The 27030-nt window shown below is 37.4% G+C and overlaps 1 protein-coding gene across 1 annotated transcript in view; it reads right to left on the reverse strand.

Moving 5' to 3' along the window:
- LOC150087120 (twitchin-like) overlaps window positions 1–27030 on the reverse strand; it is a 3511780-nt gene that overhangs the window by 2296273 nt on the left and 1188477 nt on the right. The window contains 1 exon segment of the mRNA XM_090372971.1: window positions 3586–3888. Within this exon segment, the coding sequence (XP_090229097.1) occupies window positions 3586–3888 (303 nt within the window).

Genomic DNA, 27030 nt, shown 5'->3' on the forward strand with positions numbered 1-27030 from the left:
AAAAACACTTCCATTTCTCCCCTCCATTCGTTCTTAATACCTGTCCAGCTGAGCCTTAAATCTATTTAGATTATCAACTTCCACAACAAGGGATGGAAGTCTGTTCCACTCACCAACTACCTGCTGGCTAAAGGCAAATTTCCACACATATATCCTACATCTGTCTTTCCTCAATCTGAATTTATGACCTCTCAGGGGTGACTATTCTGAGAAAGAGAAAGAATCCTATCGGCATTGAGCATGCTCAAACCATTCAAAGCTTTATACACCTCTATCAGATCACCTTGCCGGTGTCTAGTCTCCAGACACTGTAATTTGCAAAATTTAAGATTTTCTTCGTAAGAGCAACCCTTTGTTCCATTCACTAATCTTGTTGCCCTTCTCTGTACTCGTTCCAGCAGCTCTACATCCTTCTTGAAATGAGGCCTCCAGACCTGTATACAGTACTCAAGGTGTGGCCTGACCATTGCCTTATATAAGGGGATAATCACCTCCTTATCCCTGCTAGAAAAATTCCTGTATATCATTGACAAGACACCATGAGCTACTCTTGCAGCCCGTCTGCACTGTTCAGAGAACTTCATATCTGCCTTCATTCTCTACTACTGTCAGTGTAGTACTACAGAGTTGATACATTGCTCTGGGGTTGCTGTTTCCCATATGTAGTACTTTACATTTGTCAATGTTAAACTACATTTGCCACCTCTCAGCCCATCTGCTCAACCTTTCCAGATCCTGTTGCAGCAGTATAGCATCAATAGTGTCCTTAACAACCCTGCCAACCTTTGTATCATCTGCAAACTTGGACATTAAACTTGATATCCCATCATCAATATCATTTATAAATACAGAAAACAATAATGGACCCAACACTGAACCCTGAGGGACTCCACTAATAACATTAGTCTACGATGAGCAGTGTCCATCGATTACCACTCTCTGTCTTCTGCCCCTCAACCATCCCTTTATCCATAGCAGCAATTTCCCTCCAATGCCACATTGATTCAATTTGTGCAGCAGTCTTCCATGTGCAACTGTATCAAAAGCCTTTCTAAGATCCAAATATATAATATCAAAGTTATTCTCTGCATCCAGTTCTTTTGTGACTGCATCATGGTATCCAATCAAATTGGTAAGGCAAGACTTTCCGTTAACAAAATGATGCTGTGTCCGAGCTATAACTGAAGTCTTGTAAACCCCAGGGGCTCACATCTCGTGAGTATGGGCTTGGCACACCCATTGTCCTAAGCTGGATATCATCATTCTTCTCTTTCTTGGTGATTCACTTCTACTTCTCTCTCTCTGGGTAAATTGGGTTTTTTTTTTTTTTTTTTGCTTGTGCAGCAAAAACTTCGGCTTCCTTGCCATATAGCTAATAATAATAATAATAATAATAATAATAATAATAGATGATCCTGCAGTGCTTCTTTAACCAGTGCCTCCATTAATTTTTCTGGAACAGAAGTTAAACTCACAGGTCTATAATTACTTGTGTCAGCTTTTGATCCGCCTTTGTGAATTGGGGTCACATTTGCACATCTCCAGTCTATGGGTACCTCCCAAGAGTCCAAGGAAGCTCTCATAATTATGGATAAGCATTTGCATACTTCCTTTGCTGCCTCCTTTAATATAACTGGATAGATCCCATCCACCCCAGGTGCTTTTCTTGTGTTTATCTTCAACAATTTCTCCCCCACTTTACTCTCAGTTATTACAAGATTATTTAGCTTACTGCCAGAGTTGAATACACCTCTGGCATGAATGTCAATGCAAAATATTCATTTAGTTTGTTAGCTACCTGAGCAGGATCATCAACAGTTGGACTATCGATATCAAGTAGACCAATCTGATTCATCCCCTTGCTTTTAGAGTTTACATAAGTAAAGAACTCTTTGATGTTTTTCTTTGCCAAAGGTTTCTCGTAACTGCCTTTGCCTGCCTAACCTCCTTTGTAACTTGGTTACAGACCAGCTTGTATCTATCATAGGCTTCTGTGTCACATGTTAATTTATATGTATCCCATGCATTTTTTTTCTCTGCCACATGTCTCATTAGTTCATATGACATCAATTTAGGCCTAAACCTTGAACAATATTTCTTAGTTAGTATGTAAAGCTTAGTAGCTTCCAAGATAAGTTCTTTAAATGCCTCCCATTTTGAATTTGCTGTTGGTAATATCATCAGTTGGTCCCACTATATAGAATTTAAATACTGTCTCAGACCATCGTAGTCACCTTTACGAAAGCAAAAACCCCTCCCTTTACCCCTGATGGTAGTTACCTCTGAGTGAATCCCAATTCAGCACACTGTGATCACTGCCACCTAGTGGTTCCTTTATCTGCAGATTCTTAATGCATGAAGAACCACTACTGATAATCAGATCAAGAGTATTACTCACTCTAGTTGCCTCCCGAACATGCTGATGTAGAAAACAATCATCCAATAAATCCACAAAAGCCTTGCTTGTGTGTGAGTGACCAACCCACAAATTCCAGTCAATATCTGGGAAATTAAAATCCCCCATTATAAGACTCTCTGATTTACTGGCCCACTCTATTTCCCTGTACAGTTTCTTATTATACTCATCAGAGTCATTAGGCCTGTAGCCCATTCCTACTCTCAATTTTGATCTCCCAATGCTTTTGTCACACCAAACTGATTCGACACTGCACTGTCCAGCGATGTCGACTGGCTTAACTTCCTTGGATTTTATGTATTTCTTAATTAATAGCATAACCCCCTCCTCCCTTCCTTCTATCCTTTCTGTACATTGTACTCCCCAAATTCCAGTTCTGCATTCCTTATATCTGTGTGACACCATGTCTCTGATATCCCAACAATATCTGCCTTTGATGTTTTGAGCAATATCTCAAATTCATCAAATTTATTTACCAAACTCCTAGCATTGGTGTATACACAAGTATACATGCACCTGTTCCTATTCTTAGCTACCCTAACACAACCCATGTGTTTACTTGTACCGCAATGACCCCGAGCAGTCTCTGAAATATCCTGCATCTTGTTTTCCAGGCTGCGGCTCATTCCAATAGAAGCAGTGCAAGAATCACTTTCACCTCTGTCAGTGGCTACTGTTAATCTATTAGTCCTTGTATCACCCCAAGCTAGCAGTTTTCTGACCCCCCTAACACTGCCTCGATAGCATCAGCAAAAGCTATGTCAAAAGCATTTTATTATGTCAAAGAGGGCCATGGCAAGGTGCTCTTTTTACATAAAGGCATCACCAATGTTATTTCTGTCCTAATCAATAGGCCAAGAGTTGCCTTTATGGAACCTGCACAGGGTTGAAGACATTTTGAACTAAAAACCTGGTTATCTGGGTACTGTGATTTTTTCCATGGTCTTGCTCTTATTTAATCAGGATTGTGCTGAAAATAAAGAAAAATGGAAAATTATATCTATATAAATGGATTGTAACAGACTGTAATATTGCAACAGAATAAAGATGCCATTATGATAATATGTCAATGATGGCAAGTGCCTTGGTAATTCAATGCACTTGCCTTGAATTACCATAATCAAAATATCAATAATATAATGCTAAAATGATTTTAATTTTAAACTTACATCTCCGATGTTTTACCAAATGATTCTTAGTAGCATCACTAGGTTCTCCAGGTCCAGCTTTATTCACAGCCAAAACTCTAAACTGATATTCCGCTCTTTCTTTCAAATCAGTAACTTTTCCTTCCAGCTGGTCACCCCCAACTTCTGATGCCTTTTCCCAATTAATGCTAAATTTTTCCTTCTTCTCAATAATATACTTGGTGATAGGAGCTCCTCCATCATGTGTTGGAGCAGTCCATTTAAGATTAACACTCATGTTATCCCAATCAATCAGTTCTGGTATTCCAGGTTTTCCAGGTTCATCTGTTAATGAGAAAGAAACCAAAAACAATTAAAGAGCATATTAAAAACAACAAGCTTTCATTTCAAATGACACTTAAATCATATATACAATAGTTTCAGTGCATGAAAGAAAATGACACACGCACACACTGCTTTCAGCCATGGCAATACTGAGCATATTTTCCAAAACAATTTGATGTGATTTAATTACCCTACACATTTGATTAAGCAAAAATTATGCACTACATTTTAACACCTATAATGGGTAAGTGTGCATTTTATACACTAAAAACAAAAAAAAAAAAAAAAAAAAAAATTAAAAATGTGCAAACCTGATAGAATTACACCAATGTGAAATTGCATTTCTCAAGTATGGTATTTACATTCAATCTGCATAAATAATCCATTCTTAATTGAATTGGAGAAGAATATATAAAAACACATATTTGCTTGCTTTTGTGATGATTTTTCATGATTTTGCTTGCTTCAAGGCAGAACTAGACAAACATTTGGAGTGAATGGATGGGTGAAATGGGAAGGTGCTGTTTTTGTTTATGGCTGATGCTATATAAACTTGCTTTCTTGCATCATATGCCTCTACTAATGCTAATACAGTACTAATACTTAAATCCTCTCTAGCAACATTTTGTTCAACATTATAGTATTTATTTGTATCCAATTTGTTTTGGTTGGCACAGTGACTCCTAAGAATTTAATCTTCCTATTACTTTGGAGTTCAACAAGAAGTTCCTTTGGAGTTTCCATATAACCTACTCTATCACATATCTTTCACAGTCTCCTTATTTGTATCTCTTTCATGGAATCACTAATCTCTTTTTAGGACAGCATTCTTTGCATCATCATTTTACTGGAGCTGATTGCCTTTATCAGAAGTGTCTGATCTTCATTTGCCAGCCTGGTGAGACCATGAGAAACTTTTTGATTTGAAATCATATTTGGCACCTACTAAATTTTGGACTGAAGCAAAACCAATTGGTAACAAAATTTTCTTACTGAAATGTTGCAAATGACATAATTTCCTAAATGGTGCTAATGATGCTAACTGAGTCACTAACATTGAATCTGTGGAGTAAGTACCCCAAAATGTTTGAAATAACAATTCATTTTGATTAATTGTTCCCAAGTCTGGGCATTGTTTGTGTTACCCAGCCAGAGGGCCAGGTTGGACCAAAGCTCGAGGGCTAGGCATAATGAGTATTATACTATATAGTTGTACTACTATATATATTGAGGTTAACTCCTCATATTATTTTACAAATACTATGTAGTTGTAAAATAATAAGAGAAGTTTACCTCAATACAGTATACGTAGAACACTTCCGTATGATACTCTCCAGAAATTGAAACGAAAAATCAAAAATCTTACATTAGAGTAACAAATAATTAAAAATAAATTTAACACAATTTAGTTGTGCTCAAAGAGCGTGCACTACTGCACTCCTGCTCCTGACCACTCAGCTATGGAGGCCCTTTTAAAGGTAAACTGCAGCTATTATCAATCCACTGCAGGATGGAAGCCTCCTCAACAATTCAGGTTGAGGGAACTGGACCATAATTATAGTATAACTAGTATTATACTATATAGTATATGGTTAGTAGTTATACTGTATAGTATAACTAGCATTAAACCATATAGTATATGGTTAGTAGTTATACTGTATAGTATAACTAGCATTAAACCATATAGTATATGGTTAGTAGTTATACTCTGTAGACTCAGAGATGATGGAAGTGCATAAAAAATGATGGAGACTTTGTGAAAAAATAACAGCGTGTGTATTAATGATTGAAGATTAATTGATGTAAAAGACATAATTGCAGGAATGAATTAAATTTTCTGAGTTAAAAAATAGGAGGCATTATTTTCATACCACTCCTCGTAAGTCTGCAGATGGCCTACTCTTAATGTCATTAGTGCCAACATGTACAACAATATCACCTTTGATGCCCTTAAAAGATGACTGAATTTGCTCTACAATGTCATTAACTTTTGCCCCTGGCAGATATACCCTGGTCCTATTCCACCTATCCTTTTTGCACAATATATTTCCTGTTTCCCCTGATAATTGAGTCACTGACAACAACTAACTCCTCTGGGACCAACACATTCTGCCTCAGGGGTTTGCATCTGTGTTGCCTGATGATCTAATGCAAGCTCTGACATTGATGCGGACAGTTGAGAGCTTGATGGGTCCCTCAGTTTAATTCCTTTGAGGACATCCACCTTATTCTTCAGCCTATCATAATGGCCCATAAAATGCTGAGTTGATGCCTAATATTCTCGCACTCCTTACATCGAGCACTTCCACCACCTAGCCGGTATCATATCCCATTCCTGATAGCTCTGCAAACATCAAGCAAGCCATACATCTCATAAGGCTGTAATTCAGAGTACAACTCCCCCCCCCCTTAATCCTCCCCAGAGCCATGACACTCCCACTAGTTTGAGCCCTTTCCTTTACTGCCCTGTATAGTAAATTCAGTATAGTTAAAAATACTTCACTAAACAAATATATCTTATGCACTGGTTATGCTGTGAAATTTACATTACTAATTATATAATTAATATTTGAATGTTCTTATTGATATACTAGTTATGCAGCAATAATACTACCACACTACCAAGTTTGCATTATATGTATTAGGCTATACCATTATGCTTGAAAGTTAAGGTAATTATAACACAGTCGAACTTTGTTATAATGAGCATCAAGGGACCAACAAAATTTCCTCTCTATAACTGTTACTCACTATATCAGTGATGAGTTAAATCTACCTCCAATTTTTTTTTTAATTCTCAATAACTTGATAAAAAAAATAGATTTAAAAAACAAAAGAAATAAAATACAGTATTAGTATATACAGGGCCTCTGCGACCCTATATGCCACCAGTAAGCAAAATCAAATTTGCCGCCCCAAAATATTTCGATTAAAAAATAAAAAAACGTAAATAATTATTATTAATTTATTGAAAAAGAAAAGAATTACAACATATCTTACATGTAATAAAATGAAACAACAAACAAAAATAACAAAATCATTAAATTCTAAATCACAGTTAATCATACCCACAATAGTAAAATAAAAGGAAAATTATAATGCTAAAAAATTATACAAATTTGTTTCCTTGCTTTAAGATGTGCAAATTTATTAATTAATTCATTTATGTTTATTTGTTCCAAAAGATCATTTTCTATTGAAATTATTGCCAAATTAGAGATTCGTTGTGCAGACATCGTCAACTGAAAATAATTTTTGATTAATTTTAATTTTGAAAAACTCCATTCACCTGAGGCACCTGAAACTGGTAAAGTTAGAAAAATTCTTAATGCATCTGCTATATTTGGAAAAGTATCTGTAAAATCGTTTTTAAAAATATATTGTAAAACTTCAAATGGACTAATATTGTCTTTAATATAAATTTGAAGTACTCTAAGCTCTTCAGATAATGCCAAACCATCAATATCAGACTCATTATATCAATGTCACTTAACTTAATATGTAAATCTTTGCAATGATTTAATAAATTGTCATCTGACCATATTTTTAATTCAGAAATGTTATTTAGTATGGTAGGACAAATAAAGATTATTTATTTATAAAACATTTTAAATATTTCTACATGTTCTTTCATATTTGTAAACCTTTCAGTTAATGAGAAAATTATGGTGTCCATAATTTGAAAGAAAAAATTAAAATTTTATAGTGGATCCTGAATTGCTTCATTTCTAGTTTCATAATCAAAATGACGTCTTTTCAATCCTTTGCTTACTTCTGGAAATGAAGCTTCAATGCCAATGATAGTAGCCATATTATTAGACAAACCGAGAATTGTTTGGACTGCTTTTTTCCTCTCTCTCTCTTTTTTTTTTTTTTTACCGGACTAATTTTATTTAAAATATCATACCAAATTATAATTGAACAAAGAAACTCATAAGATGTTATTTTTAAGGCTATTGATTTAGAACAATTCCTTGTATCCATGTCATTATTTTCGTCTTCAGCGATTATAGTAAAATTTTTAAGGCTACTGATTTAGAACGAATCCTTGTGTCCATGTCATTATTTTCATCTTCAGCGATTATAGTAAAATCATAGCAAAATACTTAGCTTCTCTAGTCATTTCTAGTATTTTATCTTCAATATTTTGTGAAATTATTTCAATAATTTCACTTGTATTTGATCACCCAAATAATATAAAAACAATAATTTTTTCATTCAGATTTCTGAATACGGGGAATATGTTCTGCCATAACCGAATCAAATTTAGCAATTGTTTCCGTAAGTTTTAAAAAGTTACCATTGTTATTTTCATATAATTCTTTTGAAGATCCCCTGAATGCTGTACATTGCCTTGCTAAAAATAGTATCATATATCTTATTCTGGATCTCTATCTCCGTTGTGGGTGTGACCGAAGAACAGTGTGATTATTCGGTCGAATTCTGATTACTGAGAATGTGCAATTTACCTCATTTTGCCTTTTTTTATTGCTTGATTGGATGCAAATTCGCTTCTGATTTTAGCATCAAATGTGAAATTATTGTGCTGTTGTTTAGTCGTCATCGTCATCATGCTGCCGCTTCGCTACCTTGATTATTGCATGTTATTCCATTTGCAAAAGGATGGATGTAAGAGTGTAATTGAAAATGGTGTACGAGTGTGAATCTGATAGCTTTGGAATACAAGTGTTTTCAGTGTGGATGTTTGATGAAGTGTGCCAGCCAGCATGTGAGGGCTGATGAGGTGAGTTTTTTTCGCTACCTTGGTTATTGCGCGTTATTCCGTTTGCAAAAGGATGGATGTAAGAGTGTAATTGAAAATGGTGTACAAGTGTGAATCTGATAGCTTTAGAATACAAGTGTTTTCAGTGTGAATGTTTGATGAAGTGTACCAGCCAGCATGCGAGGGCTGATGAGGTGAGTTTTTTTTTTTTTTTGTTTGTTTGTTTGTTTGTTTGTTTCAAGTCGTTTCTTAATGATTTGATGTTTTTTGCAGTAATTGTATGAGTTCTTAGTATCAGGTTCTCTTTATATTAGCAGGCGTGGGGACAGCAGCCCCCCCCCCAAAAAAAAAAGACAGAAAAGGAGCATTTCTGTTGACATGAATGAGCAATGCCTGGAGACCAGAGGTTCGAACAATGCACTCCCAGTTAAGTCTCTCGTAATCCATTGTTATACAGAAATTTTCTTCATTCTACAGAAACTATTTTAAATGTAATTACCAAGGGGAATTCAAAATATATTGTCAAATAGAAAATTTCACTATAAAGAAGTTCGTTAAACAGAGGTCTGACTTGTATATGTAAAAATAAAATTTGGCACTCTCCTGAACTGCCACCCATAAGCGACGCTTACCTCACCTACCCACTTGTGGCGGCCCTGTATAACTACATATTATTTGTATTAATATGCTTCTATTTGGTTTTTAAATCAATCCAGCCAACGATTGTTACATACAAAATTGTCGCATCCATTTTGTTTAGCAAATTTTTCGACTCCAGCCTTCAAGATTGGACCATCTATTGAAAATCCAGCACTTCTTTCTGCAGTGAACCATTGAAGCAATGCTTCACAAAGTTTGTAACCTTGCACGTTCTAAATTTTTTTTTTCCCAGTTATGTTCTTTTCCAGTGTTGATATGTAAACATTTGTATTCTTCCACAATGTCAATACACTTGAAGAGGACAAAGAAAACTTTGTCACACTTCAACATTTTTTTTTTTTTCGAAATTAATCATGATTAATTTCAACCTTTTTGCGAAGTTAGAGATTCTTTTGTTAGTAGACATTTTTCCTTTCTAACTGATTTTATTTAAAATGACAGTAAAGTGATCTGCATACAAAGTTCTTAGTAGTCTAGTTGACAAAATTCTTAGAATTGACAAAATGCAATTGAGATATATCCATCATCCCTGTTGATATGATGGATATATCTCATCAATCTCAACAGGTCTTATTTGGTTTAAGGTTCATAAGTGTTTCTAATAAACAATTCTCTGTATTTTTGATGTAGTTAATTTAGTCTGTCTCCTGTAAAGATCGGCGCCTCCGTAGCCAGGTGGGAAGGAGCAGCAGTGCGTAGCACACGCTTCTTGATTAGACCGGGGTTCGAGCCCGTCACCACCAAATACGGAGGATGCGGAAAGGTTAAGGAATGACCACCGCATATCCTGGAGCAATATGGCCTTAGTTGCTAATGCTCCTAAAAACCAAACAACAACAACAACAACCTGTAAAGATCGATTTGAAGAACATGTTCAATTCGTCAGCAACATTCATTCTGTTCTTCTTTAAAAACATGTTGGTGTTATGCTACTTGCATCCATAGGTAGTTTTTTTTTTTTTTTCCAGTGGGCACTAGAGATTTAAAGGTAATTGAAACCCTGCTGTTGTAAAAAGATGAAAAAATAACAGGTGCCAATTATTCTTGCATCCATTAACCCACTAGAAAAATATCATATCCATTTGTATGATAATCTGTATATGAAAAGCTTTAAGGAGCAGAGAAAGTTATTATATCCTACCTAACAAACTCAAGAAACTATGTATGGTCCTCTTCTTCCTCACATTAAAAACAGCAAAAGGAAAAAAAATTCAGTGGCATATGCCAACACACTGTAATCGCACATGCATACTGGAAGGAGCACTGTATGTTTCACTAGGGTGTAGATGACTCTCATGAACTGATGCAATACTGCCACTTTGTGTATTGGAGGCTTGAAGTGGTGGAACCCATGATTAGTCTATAGTGCAGAGCTCCCACAACTCCTCCCCATCTCTTCAAACAAGCAGTATGACTGAAGTCTTCTGAGGTTACGATGGACATTATGGAAACATCCAATCTTCCTTACATTTTGAGGGTACAGCACTAAAATGGAGTTTGCAAGCTGGCCACAAGATAGTCCACTGGAAAAAAACCTATTGGTAACTCTCTATGAGGCTTCCGGATCAGGTAATGTATAATCTCACTGCCTAAATCTAGTGTATGGATTATACACTAGTGAAAAGATTTTAAGGTGGAATGTGCAATAAAGGATTTCATTGCTACAAGAATAATTTCACTGACACGATCTGAGTTAACGTTGACATCAGAAGATTTGAAACAGTAATCTGACTAAGGAAAAGAAGAAAAGAAATCTTGCAGATCATCCCATTTTACATTCTTGTAATGTCAAACGACATGAGGTTGAGAATGGCCATGACAGAAAGGCTCCATTGGAGAAGATACCATCACGAAGTTGGGAAAAGAGGTGCCTAGAGGACCACTTGCTATGACCATGTACTAAGACGGGTTGTTTGTGAGAAAAAGATGAAGTGTGTTGGCTGCAAGGTTAGGACTGTCTGGTATTCTGGTAGGTAAATGAACAATCTGTGCAAGGTCATTAGTAATTGCAAATGCCTCAGCATCTCGACCTTCTGGGTCTGTGTGAATAGAAAACGGAAGCCATCTGGAGTTGTGAACATTAAAATCACAAACAAAAATTACCAACTGTTTAGAAACTAGGACTGGAGAAAGTCAAGTTTCAAAGAGAGAAAGTCCAAAAGTTCAAGTGATTAGCAAAGTTGGGAGAATGATAGAGGCAACAGATGAATTTGACAGAATGTAGCAGAGAGATTTTAAGCCAGAGAAGATCGAAAAGAGGAGATTCCAAACTACTAAGTCTCTGACAGGGAATATCAGAATGGACACATGCACAAGTACCACCTTCGAAATGAAAGGAATCATATGGCGAATAATTCAGATGATCATTGATCAGATGGAAGTTTTCTAGATGGTTTAAGAGTTGGCAGTTAATCGAGTTCTCCATTACTTTAGACAGAGTAGAAGTAATTGCAACGGGCCAATAATTGGATGGGAGGGACTTGCTGGATAAGGTAAAATTACCAAGCAGAAAGAAAACACTTTTGGAATAAGAAAGAAATTTTGGAATAGAACAAGTGGAGAAATACCATCAGGATCTGGAGCTTTCTTAGCATCAACATTCATCAAAATCCCTCTGACATCCTTTGATGGTAGACCATAGGAGCATTGAATGGAGTGTACTGGGAATGGTGGGAAGTGGTTTACCAAGATCATTGTTGCCACCTGTCAAAACAATCTGATTTTGACAGGTAGTGGTTTATAACCAGGTGGTGTATAATCTCAGTGCCTATCTAACCTTGGTTTTTCCAATAAATGTACTAAGCCTGTTCAAGAGAAGAATGTTCCATATCATAATTGGCTGTATCCAAATCTCCAGGTTTATTTTCTGCTTACACCAAAGCTTGTAACAATTGTAAAGAAGTTATTAATCAGGTAAAAAATACATTTTGAATAGGCTAAGAGTAGAAAACTTGATTCATGTCCAAACGATACTTGGACATTCTAGTCTCTTGCCAAAGCTGTTGGCCACAAACTTTTGTCCATCTCTGTTCAGAGATGGACAAAAGTTCCCACCTCTGTCAAAACCAGAGAGTTCTATTGCCTCTTCAGCCAAAGATAAACCTGACTTGTTAGCATCCTGTTTTCCTTCCAACTTATGTATTGATGATCTTGGTAAACCACTTTCCACAATTCCCAGTACGCTCCATTTAGTGTCTCCTGTGGTCTTCCATCAAAAGGATGTCAGAAATATTTTGAACAACTTGATGCTAAGAAACCACCAGGTCCTAATAGTATTTCTCCATTTATTGTTGTTGTTGTTATGAAAATTTCACGACACAAGAGCAACTGTGACCAATAATGTTTCTTTCAGTGTCATTATATTCATTTTAATGATTTATGGATGGATATATCAGAGTGTATTTATTATTCCAAGATGTTTAATATATATGAAGAGTTCACTTAGGTTTGCTTTGTCACCAAGTATATGAAAGAAGTTAGAGGAGCTTGCAAATTTGCTAATGATTGGAAGGATGTGGTTCGAATGACTGAATAGGATGGACAATCAATCAGGATGTGCCTTACTGTAAGTTGTATCTGACAGACAGAGCAGAGCAGGGGATCTTCTCTTAGAAGTAAATGTTTGTGACTGAGGAAGGTATGCCCAATGTGCAGTCTTGTCAATATAACTTCCGCCTGTCTATTTGTACGTGAGCTAGAACGCCATGAACATAGATCTCTTTTTATTCTGCAAAGTTTATTGCATGGGTGGTCCCTCCAAAGTTGTTTCCAAATGGAAGTATAACAGATTATAGGGATGTATTTGGTACAAACTGAATGTTATCTTGTATATTAAGATCTGGATTTTTTGCGGCTTGGTCTGCATGATTATTTCCTGGGATTCCAACATGGCTGGGAATTCAACAGACAGACACTTGTTTTCTTGCTTTATGCAAAACTCCGATTTGTTTTTTGAGATGCTGAATCAAGGAATTTGAGGAATATTTGCTATTCTGTAGAGCTGCTACTGCAATAAGGGAATCAGTATAGATTAGAGCAGGTAGAAGTTGATGCTCAGTAATATCATCCAGTGCTAGTTTAATAGCATATAATTCTGCTGTGAAAATACTGCAAACATGAGGCAAGGAGACAGATATAATATATTCCAGTAAAACACTGCAGCACCTACTGAGTTGTTCGATTTTGAACCATCCATGTAAATCTGATGACTGTTTCTATTTTCAAAACTGTGCAGTGCATGGAGCTTCTGTATAATGATTGGAGAGATCTCTTTTTTATTCCTGTTTGTAAGATATGATAGAGACAAAGGCAGAGTTGGAATCCAAAAAGGTTCAGAGTTTATATCTACTGCAAAAATGTGTTGAAAATGTATTTCCCAAACTCGAGCTAAGTGTCTGAGATGCAGTCCTACTGGTTTATTTTCATTTGGCTTGCAATCATAATTACTCGTCCATGGTGGATCGTGAATAATGGACCAATTTGGATGTGATGGCTGACTATATATTTTTGCCGCATACATTCACAGTAGATAATCTCGTCAGAGTTGCAGTGGGGGTTCCGATGCATCTGCATACAGGCTGTAAATTGGTGAAGTTCTAAATGCTCCTAGAGCTATATAGAGAGCATTATGGTGAATGGTATCTAGGCGATGTAACATGCTCCTTCTTGCTGAAGCATATACAGGAGATCAATAATCCAAACGAGATCTAATCAAAGTTTTATATAATTGTAGTAATGTGTACCTGTCGGCTCCCCAGGCCATTGAAGATACTGTGCGCAAGATGTTAAGTTTTGAGAGGCAACTAGTTCAAAGTCTTAGTATATGTTCATGAAAGTTTAGTTTTATATCTAATATTAAGCCTAATAAGGAGAAATTTTGAACAACAGGTAGAGAAATTTTATTTAAGAATAAGACCGGTTCAGGATGAAGACCACACATTTTACAGAAGTGTATAACAGCTGATTTTTCTCAGATAATCTATATCCATTATTTTTAGTCCATGCTTCTATTTTGTTTATGGATAATTGGAGCTGTCATTCAATCGTGTTCATGTTTTGTGATTGAAATGAAATGGAAAGATCATCTGTGTACATATATATTTCCAGTGAAGGTGGTATAAACTTTATGATATTGTTCACCCGCAGCGCAAACAGGGTTGCACTTAATACTGAGCCCTGGGGAACCCTTCCTGTTGTGTATGTATTGTAGATAAAAGCCTTTATGTCGCACCTGAAATGTTCTGTCAGAAAGGAATTTTTCTATAAATTGTGGAAGTTGTCCTCTGTATTCTAACTGAAATAGATCTCGTAGGATTCCGAATCTCCATGTTGTGTCAAAAGCTTTTAAGATCTAGATTCACCATCACCATATGCTGCTTTCTTATAAATGAGTTTCTAATATTTGTTTCAACATTGACATGTAGATCAAATGTTGATCTATTTTTCCTAAATCCAAATTGGTGGGGTGATAAAACATTCTATTTTTCCAGCAACCATGTAAGTCTATTGTGCACCATTCATTCAAGGATTTTCCCTAAGCAGCTGGTCATTGAATAGGGCAATAATTATATGTATAGGAAGGATCTTTTCTGGGTTTGGGAAATGCAAGGACAATTGCATGCCGCCATATGGATGGATACAGGTTGTTCAGAAAATTTCTATTATATAGAGCTAGTAGGATATCCAGATAATCAGAGTAGTAGTAGAAGTAGTAGTAGTAGTGGCATGTGATGCAAGAAAGCAAGTGTATGAGCTTATGCAGCATCAGCCAAAAAAAAAAAAAAAAAAAAAAATCACACCATTCCCTCCAAATGCCTGTCCAGTTCCTCCTTAAATTTATTAAACCTATCAACTTCCACAATGACAGATGAAAGTTTGTTCCAGCAATTAACCACCCGCTGGCTAAAGGCAAATTTCCGCACATCTATTCTACATCTGTCTTTTCTTAATTTGAATTTATGCCCCCTTAGGTTCGTAATCTGAACAAGTGGAAGGATCCCATCAGAATTCAGCGTGCTCAACCCATTCAAGGCCTTATACACCTCAATCAGATCACCTCGCAGGTGCCTAGTCTCCAGCCACTGCAATTTGCAGAACTTAAGCCTCTCTTGGTAAGAGGATCCCTTCATTCCCCTCACCAATCTTGTTGCCCTTCTCTGTACACACTCAAGTAAATCTACATCCTTCCTAAAATGAGGCCTCCAGACCTATACGCAGTACTCAAGGCGTGGCCTGACCATTGCCTTATACAGAGGGACAATCACCTCCTTTTCCCTGCTAGCAAAATTCCTATATATCATTGACAAAACCCCATGACCTGCCCTAGCAGCCTATCTGCATTGCTCAGAAAACTTCATATCTGACTGCACAATTACTCCCAGGTCTTTTTCATTTTCTACCACCTTAAGTGTAGTACCACACAGTTGGTACGTTTCTCTGGGGTTACTTCTACCCATATGCAGTACTTTGCATTTGTCAATTTTAAACTTCAGTTGCCACTTCTTAGCCCATCTGCCCAAATTATCTAGATCCTGTTGCAGTAGCCCACTGCCATTACTGTCATTAACAACCCTGCCAACCTTTGTATCATCTGCAAACTTCGACATTAAGCCTGATATACCTTCATCAATATCATTGATAAATATACAAAACAACAGTGGACCTAACACCGAACCCTGTGGGACTCCACTAATAACATTAGTCCAAGAAGAGCAGCACCCATTGATTACCACCCTCTGTCTTCTCCCACTTAACCATCCTTTCATCCATTGTAGCAACTTACCCTTAATACCATTCTGCTCCAATTTGTACAATAGTCTTCCATGCGCAACAGTGTCAAAACCTTTCCTGAAATCCAAATATATGATATCAAAATTATTTTTTGCATCCAGTTCCTTTCTAACCATATCATAACATCCTATCAAATTTGTCAGACAAGACTTTCCCTTAACAAACCCATGCTGTGTCTGAATTATTGCTGCAGTCTTGTCTAGATGATCCTGCAATGCATCTTTAACCAGTGACTCCATTATTTTACCCGGAACAGAAGTTAAATTAACTGGTCTGTAATTACTCGTGTCACCCTTCGATCCCCCTTTGTGAATTGGGGATACATTTGCACATCTCCAGTCCGTGGGAACTACCCCTGAGTCCAAGGATGCTCTCATAATTATGGCTAAGGGTTTGCTTAGTTGCTTTGCGGCCCCCCTTTTAATATAACTGGATAGATCCCATCCACCCCAGGTGCTTTTCTTATGTTTAACTTCAACAATTTCTCCTCCACTTTGCTTTCAGTTATTCCAAAATCATTAAGTATCCTGCTACAATTTGATAACCTTCTACCATTTTCAAACCTTAATAATTCCTCATGTGTGAATGTAGATGCAAAATACACATTCAGTTTGTTTGCTATCTGAGCAGGATCTTCAACAGTCGAACCATCGATGTCAAGTGGACCAATCAGATTCATCCCCTTCCTTTTAGAGTTTATATAAGTAAAGAAATCCTTGCTGTTTTTCTTAGCATCTTTTGCCAAGGATTTCTCGTAATCTGCCTTCACCTGCCTAACCTCCTTTGTGACCTGATTACAGACTAGCTTATATCTGCCATAGGCTTCTGAGTTGCTTGATAATTTATATGCATCCCATGCATTTTTCTTCTCTGTTACGAGTCTCATTAGTTCATTTGATAACCATTTAGGCCTAAACCTTGAACAATATTTCTTAATAGGTATGAAACTTTTAGTAGCTTCTACGATTAATTCCTTGAATGCTTCCTACTTAGAATTTACTGTTGGTAACATCGTCAGTTGAGCCCACTGTACAGAATTTAAAAACTATGGTAGACCACTGTACTCTCCTTTACGGAAGCAAAAACCCTTTCCTTTACCTCTGATGGTAATTATACCTTTAAGTAAATCCCACATCAGTACACTGTGATCACTGCCACCTAGTGATTCCTTTATCTGCAAATTCTTAATACACGAATGATCACTGCTGATAACCAGATTAAGAGTATTACTTTCTCTGGTTGCCTCTCGAACATGCTGCTGCAGAAAACAATCATCCAATAAATCGACAAAAGTCTGACTAGTGTGTGAGTGACCAATCTACAAGTTCCAGTCAATATCTGAGAAGTTAAAATCCCCCATTATAAGACATTCTGATTTACTAGCCCACTCTATTTCTCTGTACAATTGTTCATTGTACTCATTCGAGTCATTAGGCCTATAACACACTCCTACTCTTATTTTTGCTCTCGCAGTGCTTATGTCACACCAAACTGACTCAACAGTGCACTGTTCATCTATATTAACTGGATGCACTTCTTTTGATTTTATGTTTTTCTTAATTAACAGCATAACATCTCCTCCCTTTCTATCCTGTCTATCCTTTCTGTACACATTGTACTCCCCAAATTCCAGTTGAGCATTCCTTATATCTGTGTGACGCCATGTCTCTGCTATCCCAACAATATCCGCCTTTGATGTCTTGACCAACACTTCAAATTCATCAAATTTATTTACTATACTTCTAGCATTGGTATACATGCAAGCATACATGCTAGTACTCCTATTCTTAGTTACCCTAACACATCCCATATACCCACTTATTTCAGGATGACTGCCATCCGGTCCTGAAACCCCGAATACCCCACGCTCCAGGTCGCTACTAAAGATGAGTTTAGGTGTTGTATCACAGTATAATAAATGCCATTGGGACCTGGAGCGCTATTAGGCAATTTTGTAATGGTTTTAAATAATTCCTCTTTTAGGAATGGTAGATTATAGGAATGAGATGCCTTGGTAGAGAAATTCAACTTACTCCGTTCAACTTGCTCTTTATATTTTTGAAAGTCAGTGCTGTAGCTTGTAACTGCTGATGTAGAAGCAAAATATTCAGCCAGAATTTCTGATATCTCGTCTGTTGTAGAAACGTCCTGCCCTTTCCAATAGAAGATTGGAGATTGCATGCTTGAATATTTTCCCACTTAAAATCCAAATTTTTTTCCACATGAAACTGGAACTGGAGTTCCTAGTAAGTATAGAGGCAAACATGATCCAAGGATTTTTATTTGCCTTCTTCTGAATTCTCCTCACAACGGCTTTGGCTTTTTTATATGAACTCAAATTGAGGGTAGTTGGATATTTCCAGAATCTATTCCATGCACGATTTTCTTTTGTTTTTGCTGTTGAACATTCTGCATTCCACCAAGAGTTGTACTGTGCCTGCCTTGCCCTACTTATTTGGGGTTTTGTACCTTTCGAAACTTTTAGCAGTTGATCGTTGATATATATGACAGCATCATCTATTGGCAGTGTTTCTATTAATTGCTTATCCAGCTTGATTAATTGCATATATTTACTCCAATTAGCTTTTTTAAAATTCCATACTGTTTTAGTTTTTACAGTGAGAGTCGATTGTGTCTGTATGGAAAATACTATCAGAAAATGATCACTGTTGTAATGATCATTTAATATGAACCATTCTATACTGGGATAGAATGGTTTCTATCTAGAATGGTCTCTATGAAAGGGGCTTATAGGGAACAGGTATACTGTGTGTTATCAGACACTCAGCCTAAAACACTGATGGATCCAATATCTCTCTATTACAGAAGATTTAGGAGAATTCCGGTTGGCCTGCCTCCCTAAAATCCACTCATGCACACCTTCTCGATGGTAAGCCCTGTTACGTCACTTAGGTGGCAACGAACATGTAGAGTGGTTCTCTTCAAGACGCCTGGTCAGCGTGAAGAGGAAAAGACCAAACCCTCCAGCAATATGACAGCACGACAAAACGAATGGCCCTCAGTCCCCAGCAGCTTTCACTCCCCCTCTTACGGCAGCGAGAGGATCAGAGTGGAAGCAGAGGGTGCTAAGAATCTCTGGGTACGACCAAGCTGCCATGCACAGAAACTGAACTTGGCCTGTTATAACACAAGATCACTCATCGGTGAAGACAGGATATTAGAGCTGGAAAAGGAATTAGAAAATGTGAATTGGAATATCATCAGTTTGGCTGAAACAAGAAGAAGAAATGAATCACTTATAAGTTTATCAAGTGGAAATCTGCTGTACACCAATGGAAACAGTGAAAGGAGTGAAGTTGGAGTTGGGTTTCTGGTCCATAAAGATTTTAAAAACAACATTTTGGAATTCACAAGCACATCACCAAGGGTGTCAAGACTAATATTCAGGATTTCTAAGAGATACAAGCTAAAGGTTATAATGATTTATGCACCAACATCGAGCCATGATGATGAAGAGGTTGAAGAAATGTACACCGAAATTGAGAGTCTTCTAGATGAGCAGAAAACCCACTACACTGTTATTATGGGGGATTTCAATGCTAAGGTTAGAAAAAGACAAAACGGCGCAGAAAGGGGAACTATAGGAAAACTTTGGATTTTAGTGAAAGAAATGAAAGAGGTGAAAGACTTGTGGAATTTGCAGAATCTCAAGGACTGTCAGTAATGAACACTTTTTTCAAGAAAAGGGTGAACAGAAAGTGGACATGGAAGAGTCCAAATGGATTAACAACTAATGAAATCGACTTCATCCTCACTAACAGAAGATATATTGTGAATGATGTCACCATGTGATCACAGAATGGTAAGATGTACATTTGATATGGATGTAGGAAAGAAAAGGAAAAAACTGATTCGAGTAAATAATACAAAGGTCTTTGAGATAACAGAAGAGGAGAAAAAGCAATATGTACTGGAACTTAAGAACAAGTTTGAGCTTCTGCAGACTGATCAGGACCAAGACATCGACGAGGAATATTACAACTTTCTGAAAGTGATACGACATACCAGATATTCACATATGACATACCCGATATTCTTCCTGATGAGGTAGTAGTAGTGGCACGTGATGCAAGAAAGCAAGTGTAGGAGCTTATGCAGCATCAGCCAAAAAAAAAAAAAAAAAATCACACCATTCCCTCCAAATGTTTTTTCCAGTTCCTCCTTAAATTTATTTAACCTATCAACTTCCACAACGACAGATGGAAGTTTGTTCCAGCAATTAACCACCCGCTGGCTAAAGGCAAATTTCAGCACATCTATTCTACATCTGTCCTTTCTTAATTTGAACTTATGTCCCCGTAGGTTCGTAATCTGAACAAGTGGAAGGATCCCATCAGAATTCAGCGTGCTCAACCCATTCAAGGCCTTATAGACCTCAATCAGATCACCGCGCAGGTGCCTAGTCTCCAGCCATTGCAATTTGCAGAACTTAAGCCTCTCTTGGTAAGAGGATCCCTTCATTCCCCTCACCAATCGTGTTGCTCTTCTCTGTACACACTCAAGCAAAGCTACATCCTTCCTAAAATGAGGCCTCCAGACCTGTACGCAGTACTCAAGGCGTGGCCTGATCATTGCCTTATACAGAGGGACAATCACCTCCTTTTCCCTGCTAGCAAAATTCCTATATATCATTGACAAAACCCCATGACCTGCCCTAGCAGCCTGTCTGCATTGCTCAGAAAACTTCATATCTGACTGCACAATTACTCCCAGGTCTTTTTCATTTTCTACCACCTTAAGTGTAGTACCACACAGTTGGTACGTTTCTCTGGGGTTACTTCTACCCATATGCAGTACTTTGCATTTGTCAAGGTTAAACTTCAGTTGCCACTTCTTAGCCCATCTGCCCAAATTATCTAGATCCTGTTGCAGTAGCACACTGCCATGACTGTCATCAACAACCCTGCCAACCTTTGTATCATCTGCAAACTTCGACATTAAGCCTGATATACCTTCATCAAAATCATTGATAAATATACAAAACAACAGTGGACCTAACACCGAACCCTGTGGGACTCCACTAATAACATTAGTCCAAGAAGAGCAGCACCCATTGATTACCACCCTCTGTCTTCTCCCACTCAACCATCCTTTTATCCATTGTAGTAACTTACCCTTAATACCCTTCTGCTCCAATTTGTACAGTAGTCTTCCATGCACAACAGTGTCAAAAGCTTTCCTGAAATCCAAGTATATGATATCAAAATTATTTTTTGCATCCAGTTCCTTTGTGACCACATCATAATAACCAATCAAATTTGTCAGACAAGACTTTCCCTTAACAAACCCATGCTGTGTCTGAATTATTGCCGCAGTCTTGTCTAGATGATCCTGCAATGCTTCTTTAACCAGTGACTCCATTATTTTACCCGGAACAGAAGATAAACTAACTGGTCTGTAATTACTCGTGTCGCCCTTCGATCCACCTTTGTGAATTGGGGACACATTTGCACATCTCCAGTCAGTGGGAACCTCCCCTGAGTTCAAGGATGCTCTCATAATTATGGCTAAGGGTTTGCTTAGTTGCTTTGCCACCTCCTTTAATATAACTGGATCGATCCCATCCACCCCAGGTGCCTTTCTTATGTTTAACTTCAACAATTTCTCCTCCACTTTGCTCTCAGTTATTACAAAATCATTAAGCACACTGCTACAATTTGATAACCTTCCATTTTCAAACTGTAATAATTCCTCACGTGTGAATGTAGATGCAAAATACTCATTCAGTTTGTTTGCTATCTGAGCAGGATCATCAACAGTCAAACCATCGATGTCAAGTGGACCAATCATATTGATCCCCTTCCTTTTAGAGTTTATATAAGTAAAGAAATCCTTGCTGTTTTTCTTTGCATCTTTTGCCAAAGATTTCTCGTAATCCGCCTTCGCCTGCCGAACCTCCTTTGTGACCTGATTACAGACTAGCTTATATCTGCCACAGGCTTCTGCGTCGCCTGATAATTTATATGCATCCCATGCGTTTTTCTTCTCTGTCACGAGTCTCATTAGTTCATTTGATAACCATTTAGGCCTAAACCTTGAACAATATTTCTTAATCGGTATGAAAAGTCTAGTAGCTTCCACGATTAATTCCTTGAATGCTTCCCACTTAGAATTTACTGTTGGTAACATCGTCAGTTGATCCCACTGTACAGAATTTAAAAACTGTCTGAGACCACTGTACTCCCCTTTTCGGAAGCAAAAACCCTTTCCTTTACCCCTGACGGTAGTTACCTCTTTGAGTAAATCCCACTTCAGCACACTGTGATCACTGCCACCTAGTGGTTCCTTTATCTGCAAATTCTTAATACACGAATGATCACTGCTGATAACCAGATCAAGAGTATTACTTTCTCTGGTTGCCTCTCGAATATGCTGCTGAAGAAAACAATCATCCAATAAATCCACAAAAGTCTGACTAGTGTGTGAGTGACCAACCCACAAGTTCCAGTCAATATCTGGGAAGTTAAAATCCCCCATTATAAGACATTCTGATTTACTGGCCCACTCTATTTCTCTGTACAATTGTTCATTGTACTCATTCAAGTCATTAGGCCTATAACACCCTCCTACTCTTATTTTTCCTTTCGCAGTGCTTATCTCACACCAAACTGACTCAACAGTGCACTGTTCATCTGTATTAACTGGGTGCATTTCCTTTGATTTTATGTTTTTCTTAATTAACAGCATAACACCTCCTCCTTTTCTGTCCTGTCTATCCTTTCTGTACACATTGTACTCCCCAAATTCCAGTTCTGCATTCCTTATATCTTTGTGACACCACGTCTCTGCTATCCCAACAATATCCGCCTTTGATGTCTTGACCAACACTTCAAATTCATCAAATTTATTTACTATACTTCTAGCATTGGTATACATGCAAGAATACATGCTCCTATGCCTATTCCTAGAACGTGCATTGAAGAAAATGAAGAATCAGAAAGCCCCAGGGGAAGATGAAGTTACTGTAGAGTTGTTAAAATTGGGAGGAAGAGACATAACACAAAAACTGGCAAGGCTCTTCAAAAAGTGCATTCGAAGAGGTGTGACACCTAAGCAGTGGAATAATGCAATCATAGGTTTGCTGCATAAGAAAGGAGATAAATCAGAAATTGGAAATTATAGACCAATTAGCTTGTTATCCCACATCTACAAGTTGTTCACAAGGGTCATTACTAACAGATTAGGAAGAATACTTGATGAGAATCAACTGAAAGAGCAAGCTGGCTTTAGGACAGGATTCTCAACTATGGATCACCTTCACGTAATATCACAGCTAATGGAGAAAGCAAATGAATATAAAACACCATTATGCCTGGCATTTGTGGATTATGAAAAGGCATTTGACTCCATACTGCATAAGGCAATGTTTCGGGCACTGGAAAGACAAGGCATAGATACCCCACATATTATGATTTTGAAGAAAATATATGAGAGTGCTACCTCCTTTATTAGACTAGACAAAGACAGTAGGAAATTTAAAATCAAGAAAGGAGTTCGACAAGGAGACACAATGTCTCCGAAGCTGTTTACTGCTGCCCTTGAGGAAGCTTTCAGAAGATTTGACTGGTCGCAGAAAGGAGTCAATGTGAACGGAGAGTACCTAAACCATTTACGATTTGCAGATGACATTGTGGTCATAAGCCACGATCCCAAAGAATTAGAGGAAAATCTTAATCAGTTATGCACAGTTAGTAAGGATTTTGGACTAAAGATGAATATGGCTAAAACAAAAGTAATGATGAACAAGAATGCCACAGAAAGATAAATAATGATTGAAGGAGCAGTAATTGAAAAGGTGGAGTCATATACTTATCTAGGACATGTTATTAGCTGTAATAATGATAAATGGCTGGAAGTCAAGAGAAGAATAAATTTGGGATGGATAGCATTCAGGAAATATAGTCACATACTGAAGAGCAATATCCCAGTTTGTCTGAAAAGTAAAATAATGAACCAATGTATACTCCCCACCATGACTTATGGAAGTGAAACTTGGGCACTCACCAAAAGAATGGAAGAGAAGCTGAGAACTACTCAGCGAAGAATGGAATGAATTATATTGGGAATCACACTGTTAAATAAGAAGAGAAACACATGGATTAGGCAGCAAACTCGAGTAAAGGACATTCTTATCAAAACTAAAGAACTAAAATGGTCTTGGGCAGGACACATAGCTCAAAGACATGATGACAGATGGACTAAGAAAATAATAGAATCGTTATTTTCTAGTACCCAAGAGGAGCTAGAAGAAATCCTGGAAGACAAAGGCGGAGATGGATAGATGAAATTCATGAGTTTGCGGGTAGTAAATGGATGGCCAGTGCTCAAAACAGAAGGAACTGGAAAGTTGTTGGAGAGGCCTTCATCCTGCAGTGGATTGAAAATGGCTGATGATGATGATGATGATGATACTGGGATAAATTGATGGAGAACATATTAAGTCTATTGCAGAAGTGATATCTGTAGCAAAGCTGTGTGATCTGGTATTCAGTAAATTCAGCTGTTGATCATCTAGGAAAGTTTCGATTAAGTTACCTCTACTGTCCGTGTGAGAAGATCCCCACAGACAATGATGGGCATTCATATCTCCCATAAGGCAAAAGGGAGGTTGAAGCTGCATAGTAAGATTGCTTAATTCCGATCTGGAGAGAGGAATATTTGGTGAAAGCTAAAGGAATGAGATTGTGATAGAAATTCCGATGGCTATTCTCACTGCTACTGCTTCTAAGTTGGTTTTTAATGTTGTTTGCTTAGCTGGTATATTAGTATTCACCAAAATTGCCACTCCTCCTTTGGCAGTTCTGTTATCATTTCTGTCTCTCCGGAAAAGTGTATAATTTTGAAATGTGGGTGAAGATTGAAGTGTTAGATGGGCCTCCTGAAGGCAAATACAGACCAGATTATACTGCTGAATAATATCTTTTATTTCATCCAATTTTCCATGTAAACCACGACAGTTCCATTGTATAATAATATAATGCATTATTTAGGTCTCAAAACTATTTGTTGAATCAGACTGCGCTTTTGAGTTTTTTTGTTTGTCATATTTGGGTCTTTTTCTCTTTGGAAAATTAGGACGAGGTGTATCTTCTGCAGGGTGTAGTTATAATATGTTCTCTCTCTGTTCATCAGTATCCATTTCATCTATGTTTGTTTGTTTCTGTTCACATGGTTTACTAGATGCTGTTTGTTTTGTTTTTGAACATGTTACTTCTGATTTCTGCTTTCCAGGCACGGAAGGATCCTGCTTTTTAGCACTGGATGTTTCTTGTGAAGCTGTTTTTGTCATTAATATTACTTTACTCCAGTCTATAATTTGATTTAGAGGTATTACTACCTCCGTTTGAGCGGCTATGGTTTGCTGTTGTTTCACTACTGAAGCATAGGAACGTGAAGGTTTGGTTGCAAGTATCTGTTTTCTTGCTTCTGGATATGACGCCTTATTTTCTACTTTGTATTTTTGAATTTGTTTCCCCAATACCCAAATTTCGCATGTCTTCAAAAAAGCAGGGTGATTTCCATGACAGTTTGAACAGAGTGGTGTAGAGGACGTTGTTTTTTGTTGGATTTATTGGTGCAAGGGCTTCAGTCTCTAGGAACCATGTCAATCTGGCATTAATTATTTTTCTAATATTTTTCCTATAAAACTAGTTAAAGCTATTGGTCGGTAATTTGCTGGATCTGAATGGTCCTTTCCTGGTTTTGGGAAAGCTAATACAATGGAATTACGCCAACTGGTAGGGTAGTAGTCTTCGTCAAAGATTCTATTATGCAGTTTTATCAGAGCAGAATGGGATCCTTCACTCAAATGATATATCATGGCATAGTACATGCTCCATCAGGACCAGCAGTACTATTTTTGGATCTTGCAAGTGCACTACGTAACTCTACCATGGGTACATTATATGAAAGCTGTCGTGAAGTACTGAAATCGAGATTATATTTTTCTGCTTGTACTTTATGTGCCTGGAAACTTGGCTCAAATGCGGTTACAGCTGAGATAGTTTCAAAGGTTTCACCTAACGTATTAGAAATATCAAGATGATTGCAGATTTCTTTGCCTTTTATGAGTATTATCGGAGTGGTTATAGGAGGATATTTTCCATTAATTCTTCGAACTTTAGTCCAAACAGTTCTGATATTTGTGGTTCTGTTTATAGTGGAGGCATATTTGGACCATGTCTCTTTTTTGCTTATTCGTTGTATATGATGAGATTTAGCTCTAGCTTTCTTAAACTGTATGAGATTAGCTGTGGTTGGGTATTTACGAAATAAGTTCCAGTATCTATTCTTCTCTTTTTTGGCATTGCTACAGGCTTCATTCCACCATATTTTTGGGTGGGAACGGGTTTTCATGGATGATCTGGGTATACCGGTTTCTGCAGCTGCTTTTATTTGCTGAGTTATGTAAGTTATGGCAGAGTCAATGGTGAGAGTCTCAATGGTCTGAATATCTAGACGTGCCAGTTTTTGATATTTCTTCCAATTAGCTTTTTCGAATTTCCAAACAGTTTTTATTTCAGTTTGATTGTTTGTTATTTGGTTTTTTTAGGAGCATTAGCAACTAAGGCCATATTGCTCTGGGATATGCGGTGGTCATTCCCTGACCTTTCCGCATCCTCCGTATTTGGTGGTGACGGGCTTGAACCCCGGTCTAATCAAGAAGCGTGTGCTCTGCGCTGCTGCTCCTTCCCACCTGGCTACAGAGACGCCATTTTAGTTTGAGGAGGAGAGTTAGTCGACAGTGTACTGGAAAGTGGTCACTATTTCGCAGGTTATCAGTGACCATCCAATCAATAAGCGGAAAGAGGTTTGGCGAGCATATTGAAAGATCAATTGCAGAAGTTGACCTTGAGGAAAGATGCATGTACGTGTGAGTCCCATTGTTTAATAATGTTAAGTTGTGCCTTTCAAGAAATTTTTCAATTAACTGATGTCTCTTATCAAGG

The sequence above is a fragment of the Mastigoproctus giganteus genome, chromosome 4 (assembly GCF_048544385.1).
Source record: "Mastigoproctus giganteus isolate SK-2022 chromosome 4, ASM4854438v1, whole genome shotgun sequence".
Classification (NCBI taxonomy): Eukaryota; Metazoa; Arthropoda; class Arachnida; order Uropygi; family Thelyphonidae; genus Mastigoproctus; species Mastigoproctus giganteus.